The 9,984-nt window shown below is 40.8% G+C and overlaps 1 protein-coding gene across 1 annotated transcript; it reads left to right on the top strand.

Moving 5' to 3' along the window:
* The first annotated feature begins 789 nt into the window (after window positions 1–789).
* Window positions 790–8,960, top strand: ndc80 (NDC80 kinetochore complex component). Its single transcript, XM_069699354.1, has 17 exons — window positions 790–837; window positions 1,477–1,575; window positions 1,976–2,059; window positions 2,481–2,610; window positions 2,903–3,069; window positions 4,279–4,381; window positions 4,547–4,636; window positions 4,898–4,991; window positions 5,171–5,271; window positions 5,509–5,653; window positions 6,175–6,380; window positions 6,580–6,729; window positions 7,013–7,102; window positions 7,237–7,329; window positions 7,448–7,578; window positions 7,842–7,944; window positions 8,402–8,960. Exons 1-17 carry the CDS (start codon window positions 830–832, stop codon window positions 8,528–8,530), a joined length of 1,923 nt encoding a protein of 640 aa, XP_069555455.1. The 5' UTR covers window positions 790–829; the 3' UTR covers window positions 8,531–8,960.
* The last annotated feature ends 1,024 nt before the right edge of the window (window positions 8,961–9,984 follow it).

Raw genomic sequence — 9,984 nt, 5'->3', positions numbered from 1 at the left:
CTCCTCAATCTCAAAGTGCAAGAGTGTAATCCTTATCCAGTGATGGCGTAAAGAAGTAAAATATGTCACATTAGGCAGAGCAATAAGTAACAATCGCTGTTGGGGAAATTATAACAGCAGATTGATGAACTGATGGAGAATCCAAGGCATTGTCATATAAGTAGTGATGACGGTTCAGAGAGGGTCAGAGTTCATGTATCTGATGGCACTGGGGTAGAAGCAGGTTCTTTCCTGAAGGCAATTGCAGGGATAAGAGAGGTCTTTGTGAATGTTTAGTCTGCTGTTTGGTATAAATGTCCTGTATTTCTGGCAGTGTAATGTTACTGATGATACGTTGTGCAGTCTTGTCCCACCTACTGGAGGGCTTTCTTGTCTGAAAATACTGCTGCTGTACTACACAGGAGTACATACACAAGGATGCTCTCTGGTACTCTTGCAGAAGTGGACCAGAGGCTCTTGCCTGGCGTATTTGGCCTTGTTTCAGCCTTCTGAGGGAGTGGTGCTGTTATTGTGCCTTGTTCACCGCATAAGACATAAGACATAAGGCTCTGTCTTCAGCGATGTATATGCCTAAAAACCTGAAGCAGGTTTCAGTCAACAGGGCCTGCTCTGTATCCCAACAGCTGACAACACGATCCAGACGTCCTCCTCCAGGTCTCTTTTTTTTTTTTTTTTTTTTTTATTTGAGACCGTCTACGAGTCAGAGCGAAACCTTCTTGGACCAAACGGCCCTCCGTACTGTGGTGACGTCAGCGCTTGTTTCGGCGGGGTTTTCAAATACGCTTTGGTGTTCGTCTCATGTTGTAAACAAGTTATCAGCCTACGGAACATGGAGCGGTACGTATACAATTCATCAACAACAACAACAACAACAACAAAAACACACTTAAAAGTGATTGAACAACGCCATAAATAATCGGCAAACAGCTTTCTGACAAAATGTAGCGGCTCCGTTCATTTGACGACGATACCGACCGGCAGTCGCTCTTGTCGTTAGCTCACTCTGGCTACCGTTAATTTAAACGATGTTACCAAGCACAGTTATCACTCATCATCCACTGTACTCTCGAGATAATGGATTTTTTTTTTTAAATTTACTTCGAACAATAGGAGTAATTTGTCGTGTTGGGTTATGTTTAATTAAAGCCGAGTTACCTCTAGATTATAGCAGCTACGGCGCTAGTTAGCAAGCTGAGCTACGTAGGACTTTGGGAGACATTATTACTCTGAACGTTTGCTGGCTGGAGCCACATCAACTCATTCATTTATAATTATAGCCAACATTGTCACTCTAATACGCTCTTTTTATATATATATATATATTTTTTTAATGTATATATATTTATATATATATATATACATTAAAATATATATATATAAAAAGAGCGTATTAGAGTGATATTTATATATATATATATATATGTTGGGGGGACTTTGTAAAGTAGTGGGTTAATATTTTTGTGATAACGTTTCCAGTGGAAGGATGAGTCGAGCAGCAGGCAGCAGGTTGTCGGAGATGCCGTTAAGAGTTCAGGACAACAACAGGATGAGCATGGTGTACACGACGCCTCAGAGGTGGGTTGGAGGTCGTTTCTATAACGTGGAATACATTCAGACATTTGTCAGCAAAGATACTGCTTTTTATATCATATACGCTGGGTTCACTGTTTTATTTGTTATTGTCATATTGTCATAATCACACCAACACAACCGACTTTTTGTTTTTTTTTGTTTTAATACTTCTGGGCCTGTATCCGAAAATATTCAATTGAGACAGCTTAGTTTGGACTACATAGACAGTCAGCTATTGGATGTATTCGTATTGGATGTCAGTATTCAGGTTATTTATGATGTCTGTAGAAGCATTATTTGTGAACATGTGATGATGCAGTGAAGTAATATTGATGTGTTGTCTTTCTCAAATTTAAATCTGCAAGTGTAACGCATTCATTTGTTCCGTTTTGTTTCTTTACAGTAAACAGCCTTCATTTGGAAAGCTCAGTGTACCCAAACCTCAGTCTGGGACCTCTGAAAGGCGGACCAGCTTCTTCGGTGCCTCGTAAGTGAATAATGTTTAGAAACTTGCTTGTGAACACGTCGATAAAAGACTAAGAACATCGAGATGAAGTAAAGTAATTAAATGTTAACCTGTTCTGTAAATATGTGCCTCAAGGGAGTAATACACTTGTGAAAACCTCAGCTGACTGAGCCTTTAGCTTCTTGATTGAAACCAGTGTCAAAGACACAATAACACATAATGAAATGGAACATATAAATGTCACAAGGTCGAGTTGATGATCGTACTCGCGCTCAGTCTGATTCATTGTTAACAAAAAAATAGAATAAGCGTTCCTCATACTTTACATTTGTCACTTTTTACGATGCATTATTTCGATGCAAATAGCGTTAAAAAAAAAAACATGTCCTTGTCAGTTAATAAAAGTGGACTTTTGATATGTGGTATGTTAATATACTTACAGCAGGATGAGTGGAGCTAGCATGCGTCGCAACAGCACCATGTCCGTGTTTGGAGGAAGTGAGAAGATCAAAGACGCCAGACCTCTACACGATAAATCTTTTGTTCAGCAATGCATCAGGCAGCTGCATGAGGTAACAAACGTTTTCTGTTTGAGCGTCACTGCACTTCTTATGTTCAATAGGTTCACGGTCAAAATCTTCAACTTTAGTGCCCCATAGTGGTTTTATCTTAAAAACTAACTGTGGCAGACCTGCAACATACACCTCATTTCATTGAACCGCTGATTACTTTGCTACAGACATTTACCTCACAACGGCTATAAAAGGCTCAAAGTTAGATTATTGAATTGTAGCTTTAACTTTATTGTACGAGTTGGAATCCATGTTTCTGCCCAACAAGAATTTCTCTCGTGTATGTTTGTAGTTCTTGACGGAGCAGGGCTACGCATTGTCAGCCAAGACCCTCCAGTCTCCCTCCACCAAGGAGTTTGTGAAAATGTTTGAGTACATCTACCGCCAGCTAGACCCAACCTTCGAGATGCCAAACTCAAAAGTTGAGGAGGAGGTTCCAGCTTTCCTAAAAGCCTTGAGGTAAAAATGCTTAGTTTAATAATAACAAGTATTGTGTGTGTGTATTTGTATTGCTTTGTTTTATTTACAGTCCATACCATTTTGTGTGAATATTTTAGATTATAGAAGCCCTTGGTCGCCCTAGTTATGTGTATTTGAAAGGCAGTTTGGTGCCGCTGAAGTTTAAGTCGTTACACAATATGCAATACAAAAAGAGAAGTCTTAATGAAAATGTAAAAACGATGAAGATAATCTTTTTAAAAAGGCTAGCGCACCAATCACCCGTTTATCGGGTCACTCCGCGAGAGCATTATATGGTGTTTAATTTTCATACAAAGTGGTCCGTAATGTTGGAGACGATGCAGGAATTAACCGTGATTTCAAAAATGGACTACTCAACAACACTTTGTCACAGAGAGAAGTAACAAGTCAGAAAGGGTAAGTTCTGCTGTTTATTTTGATATGTGGTACGTTGTGAATTTAGTCACTTATTCAACCAAGAAGCAGGAGTGTGAAACTGGGTGAAAGAACTAGTTAAGATGTAATTTTGCAAACCTCTGATCCGTCTTCATTATGTGATTACTTTGGTATTTTCAAATAGGTAACTAGCATCATTACAAAGGTCCTGTTCTCCTCTTTCTTTTGATATGTACAGTGAACCCTCGTTTTTCGCGGGGGTTACGTTCCAAATAGAAACCGTGATAGGCGAAATCCGTGAAGTAGTAACCTTTATTTTACAATTGAAATAGATAGAACTGGACATTAAATATATCTACGTTACATATAGTCGTAATGTGATTTCAATGCACGATGCAAATCCGTGAAGCAGCGAGACCGTGAAAGGTGAACCGCGTTATAGCGAGGGTTCACTGTATTCCACATCGATGCAACGATGACTCCGTGAGTTTTAGACACGAGTGGTGGGTAAAAAGACGGACTCAGGGCTGTATGCAAATTATAATTATGATTAAGTTTGATGTAAATCAAAATGCTTTTTCTTACCAACACTTACAGACAAACAGTTCACGTCATTGGAAAGGTCAAGTCGCGCCCTTTTATTTTATATGTGCTCCACCTCACCGCAATTAATACTTTGTGTGCAATTCATCCAAGAAGAAGAAATATGAATTTGGATGCTCAGTGCATCCATAGGGCTCTCAGGGTTAGAGGCTTTGCTGACTCTCTCTGTCTTTGCTTCTCTCCATCGTTCTTTTTTTTTTTTTTTTTAAGGTATCCATTTGTACTCTCCAAGTGTTCAATGTATTCTGTTGGAGCTCCACATACCTGGCCCCAGGCACTGGCTGCCCTCATGTGGCTAATTGATAACGTCAAGGTGAGAAACAAATACCTTCTTTTTTTTTTCTAAATGGAGCTACGTTGGAACATTTTTGTCTAAAACAGGTTCATTTGCACCGAATGCAACTAAAAAGTACAATGAATCTGTTCAAAAGAAGTGAGTTATAACCAGTGTTTTCCCTCTTTAATGTCTTTGTGTCAGATCAATTGGAGTTTGAGTAAGCAGGAGCTGCTCTTCAGGGACTTCTGTGAAGACAGTGACAATATCGAGGATGGGGCTGAATACAATAAGGTACTTTGTGTTCTTTAAACAGCAACATGAGGCGTGAGCACTACTACAAAGCATATACAGTATAGATATGTTGCTGTAAGTGTGTGTAGATCCCAGGGTTACAGATAGTGTGTTACAAAGCCGTTCGGATGTCCTGTCTCTCTGTTAACTGCAGTCTGTGTTCCCAACGCAACTAAACACGATTGTTTCGTCTTATTTTGTCTGTATAAATGTAAACATTTGTTATTGGTTTTTTTTTGTTCTCTCTCCGCTCTTCTGCAGCTCTTCCTGGACTATATTGCTGCGACGTACTCCAAGTTCATGCAGGGCGATGACACATTTGAGGATGAGGATGAAGCCTTCCTCACTAAACTAAGTAAGCACACCACCTTTTTAATATAAATACTTTTTTCTTATAATAATTTAATATAAATGAATAAGTTCTTGTGTATATTCAGGCATAATGTTTACACAGTTGGTAGCTTCAATTTATATCTAAATCTTAAAAAAAATGGGATTGTGAAATATCAACAAGAACACTGTTTGTCTTTACAGAGAAGCTTTACAATGTTGATGAAGCCCTACTGGCCTCCATGGAGGAGAAGTACAGAATACTCAGCAAAGAGGTTGAAGAGCTGGAGAAGGAGAGTCAGACTGTAAGAGTTTATAGTGACACATTTGTCTTCATACAGATTAGAGTTTAAAATCTGGATGTTTCCATTATGTTTGCATTCATTCAGAGTGGAAATGGAGAAACCATGTACGTTGTCAACAAAACCTTTTGGGCTTTGATAGGTTTTGTGCTCGAGTTGTGCTCCGCTCTGTCAGTTGTATGAAATATCTCTTGTGTGAGCGTTAATAAATGAGATATGCGTCTGTCTCCTCCCGGACAGGACCGCCTAATGACCAAGAGGATGGAAAAGGCCAAGCTGCAAGCAGACCTCAAGAAGCTCCAGAATTATCGAAGCAGCCTGGAGTCGTTTAAAGCCAACCTGGAGAACAAATTTTCAGAAGGCAATGATGAGCTGGAGACCAATGGTGAATATGGTTAATGTAGCATTCATCCAACCATGTCAGTCAGCCAGTTGTTTGTCAGGATGCTCTGGATCCAGTGGGAATTTGATTGTCTGGGGATGAATTTTCAGTCACAATGAAGATGTCTGTTTTTACAGTTACTAACTAACTGCAATTACAAATTCCCAAGTTGTTTATGGGCCTGTGCACGCTCAGCACCAACATGAGGATTCGAGCTTTGGACTGCACTCATGTCTTGGCTGAGATATTTTCTCAGTTTTAGTCCGTCTTTGAAAATATTTAACATTCCCGTTTTAATGAATAAGCCACCAGAGAATCATACGTTAAGGTGTTTTCAATCTGCTAGCAGCAAAGTCATTAACCAGTAACGTACCTCTTAAGCACAGTACTCAGGTTAAAATAATCAGTTGTTTTGTCACGTGAGCATATTGGCTCTCGTACATCAGCTGTAAAAGTTTCCATTCAAATCCGAGGATCGGATTGGATTTTATATACATCATGTTATCCCTTCTGTCATATTTCAGTCAGTCATCTGGAGTCTCTGAAACATGAGAGGAATGAACTGCAACACCTCCTGCAAAACCAGAAGTTTACTCCGGCTGATGTAGAGAGGATCAACAGAGAGAAGACGGAGCTCCAACAGACCATCTCCGCTTTCAGCAAGTCGTTCGAGGTTGCTCAACAGCAGAAGTGGAATGAAGAGATCGCACTAGCAAAAGTGAAAGAGAAGGTATTGTGTGCGAAGATGAGCCGCCGTAGTCCCATTTGGTTACTAGGTTTTAGGTTGACTTTGTAATTATTGCACTGAAAACATACTTGTATGGAAAGTAGCGGTGTTTGTCCCCAAACGCCACATGCTGTATCTCGGCCTGTGATCTTACTTGTTTGTTTTTTGCTTCTCCTGTTCCTGTGATTTCCCTCGATTCCAGGCGGAGCTGAAGGTGGCAGAGTACCACAAGATTGCACGTAAGCTAAAGCTGATCCCACTGTCTGCAGAGAACGCCTGTGGTCACGATTTTGAGATCAGGCCTTTTGAATGTGGACCCGGGAGCGTGGGTCAGCATAAAACGCAGATACAGGTACGTCCAGCGAATACGCCTGTTCACACGAGAGTTTGAATCCATAAGCGCAGACTTTCACATTACGATGGGTCTTAATTTAGTTCAGTATGAACAAGACTATCTTGCACTCCCAATGTTATGTTTATTTCCACATGCAGTTCGTTGCAGCTTTGAGCATACATCTTTTTATACGCACGTTTGAAGGTCAACTCCATCGTGTGCTACTGAAAGTCTGTTATTTCACTGTGCGCGATGCTAAAGTTCTCTAAACGCGTGTCCTGATTTGTGCTGCGTGTTGTAGATGCTTCTGAGAAAGCTCATTGGTGATGTGGAGGAGGAGAACAGGCATTTAGCCGACATGAAACTGAGCCTGGAGGAGTCTTGCGAACAGGTAACAAAAACTTTTACGACACTGTATTGTATTTGTATCCACACATATGTTCGTACGCAGCAAATGCTACGTCTCGGCCTTACTGCGGCATTCACTGTATCACGGTCGTGTGCGCGCGCGTTTGTGTCTTGTAGGTCAATTCGAACATCATAGACAAGTCCAATGATCGGAAGCAGCTGAGAGAGCAGATTCGCAAGTTGGATGAACGGTTGGAATGTGACATGCAGGTAAAGTCCATGTTTTGCGTCATGAAAACGGAAAATACGCAGTTGCCTCATACATGCACTGCTTCATGCTGTGTGTGCGTGCGTGTGTGTGTGTGTGTGTGTGTGTGTGTGTGTGTAGGAGGAGGCCCGAGAGGAACAGGAGTGGGCAGCAGAGATCGAGTCCATGGAAAACCACCGCAAACTTCTCCAGAAGAAAGTCAAGTGTGGTTACGATGAGGCCGTGCAGCATCTGAAGGCAGCGCAACAACAGTAAGCAACAACCGATCACACACGTGACGTATCACACTAATCAGCAATATGTTTGTCTGAAAAAGTCTTCTTGCCGCCGTTCGCCTTTTGCCACGAATCAATGACAAATGGAACTACTGATTCATCTATATTTCTGCCTCCTTCAGTCACATATCTTCAAAATTGAGCTCGGTGTGTGAGCTTTAACATCTTTGGGGTCCGTGTGTCTGGTGAATGATGAGCTCGTCATTTTAGAGTAAAAGACTTGCGGTCCTCTTCTCAAGGTATCAGCTCGTGCTTCAGGAGACCAGCGACGAGAGGCGAACGATAGCCAACAACCTGGCATCGGTATTTACTGCAGCTGCAAACCACCTGTCAAATTCAGAGGTAACTTTCCTAAAACTGTGTCTGTCTCTGTTACTACCTCGAAAGGTTCTTCATCACAGAAAAGCTACTTGAATTTGCAAGTGTAAGCAGCCACGCACTCCTTTCAACATTTAAAGCATTAATAGTGCAAGAGAGCAAAAAGTGATTCACTGTGCGATAGATGTGACCGTATATTTAGCATATTGACTGAATATCATTTCACCGCAGAAATGAGTTGATTTTTTTTTCTTTTTTTTTTCCAACTACGCTAAAGAAAATACAGAAAAATGTTCTATTAAGAAAAAAAAAACCAGTTTTGAAAAACCTGAAAACTCTCCGAGTCTGTGTACCTGGATTCATACCTTTCTAATACGCTGATGTATTTATGTAAATGCGGTGAGGCTGCCCTCCGCTCGTGAAGCTGCAACTGTCTTTTCTTTTTGCTCACCGCTGTCACCGTTTGGTTCCCGCACAACAGAAAGACATGGAGGATCTGCACGGCAGAGTGCAGCGCATCTGCTCGAAGGCTGTCGAAGAGGACGAGCCTGCCGTACAGAGGATGCAGGAAATTCTGGAGACTTTCAGGTCCAAGGCAAACTGCTTCTGAAGAGACGGCATCGCCGTAGGCCTCGGCGGTCTGGTCTGCAGGTGGAGATCATTTGAAGGACAGTGAGCGGGTGTGGAATTTACCCAAACGTGTGTCTTTTGATTTGTTCTTAAGTTTTGGAAATGACTTGTATAACTTCCAACCTTAGGCAAACAAAAACTAACTTTTTTTTTTTTTTTTTTGTTCACTTTCAGTTTTCGGTGTATTATTTACATTTGAATCACGCCAGTATGTTTTTTTTTGTTGTTGTTACAGACGCATTGTAAATACAAACGTTGTGTCAAGATGGAGGTTTTTAAGTAGTTATCTGATATTCACAGAGTTCAGATTTCCATGTGTTTGCGTGTCCTGTGTCGTGAGTACTTTTTTTCTTTTTTTTTTCATCTTCAAAACAAACAAAAAAATAAAAAAAATTGCCCTCCAACTTCTATTTGACAGTTTAATATATAAAGTGTTTTTTACGGGGTAAAAACTGGGGCTAAATAGAAGAAAAAAAAAATTCTTGACGCCCCCCCCCCCCCATCAGTCCTTCCTCACTGCAGCCGAGTATCTCATTAGATAGTTGTGTTGAAGCCACTAGAGGGCAGCACACATCAGTAGTTGCAGGTTGCTCGTACTGTTTTCTAAGGCTGTAGGTTGAACAGACAGAATAACGGCATCCTTTATGTAGTCCGCTCTTTAAAACAAAGCCTTTTGGTATCTGTTTATTTATCTCTTGTCTGTTTTTTTCTCTGGTTTTTTTTTTTTTTTTTGCTAATCTTCACATTTGGTGGAATCAGTTAGTTGTTTCTGTCGGCTCTCTTGCTTGTTTGCTTGCAGTGGGAATCTACTGCAATTAAACTCCCAAGAAATGCAAATCCTATTTGTGCGGCTGTAGTCAGTACAACCACCGTCAACCCTAAATGAATCCCACTTCATACTTGCTTTATAATAACTTGGGTCAGTGTGAGTCATTAAATTCACCTGATCAATTTTTGTTTCTCTGTTGATCCGCTCGTTATAAATAACAGAAGAAATGTGTTTCAGATAGCTGCACTCTGCTCACGGTATCTGGAAGTGTTTGCGTTAACCCACCGAGTTGTGAATTTATTTAGATAATGGTTTGGGCAATTGCTGGTCAACAGAAACGGCAGAGCGTAATTTCCGTTTGTGCCGGTCTCATCTATCCTACTTTTACTAAGCACTTTCAAGCATTGAATTTCACGTATCAGCCAAAACACATTAAACCGACCACTCGTTAGTAAATGGTGTGTCTTATTTTCGGAGTGAATGTTTTCTGTGCGTCTGGCAGGAACATTTATTACAAATCATTTTACAGATCCGAACCTGGCGGTGAGGGCCCAAACAGGAAGTGGCACAAACCTCTCCACAACGCTCTCTTCAGTTATGGTCAACAGAGCCTATTTTTTTTTTTTTTTACCTGTTTCCAATGAACTTTGCATACTTTTGCTTTC

This window comes from Brachyistius frenatus, unplaced genomic scaffold, assembly GCF_029030835.1.
Source record: "Brachyistius frenatus isolate BFR_SWC_R1_liver_20210118 unplaced genomic scaffold, ASM2903083v1 Contig_30, whole genome shotgun sequence".
Classification (NCBI taxonomy): Eukaryota; Metazoa; Chordata; class Actinopteri; family Embiotocidae; genus Brachyistius; species Brachyistius frenatus.
Note: the sequence above shows the minus strand (reverse complement) of the source record. Positions and strands in the feature narration are given on the sequence as shown.

Excerpts from the sequence above, each read along its gene's own strand:
- ndc80 (XM_069699354.1), top strand. Across the intron at positions 4,992-5,170 it reads AGCCTTCCTCACTAAACTAA|AGAAGCTTTACAATGTTGAT; the intron begins GTAAGCACACCA and ends TTGTCTTTACAG. Across the intron at positions 7,945-8,401 it reads ACCACCTGTCAAATTCAGAG|AAAGACATGGAGGATCTGCA; the intron begins GTAACTTTCCTA and ends CCCGCACAACAG.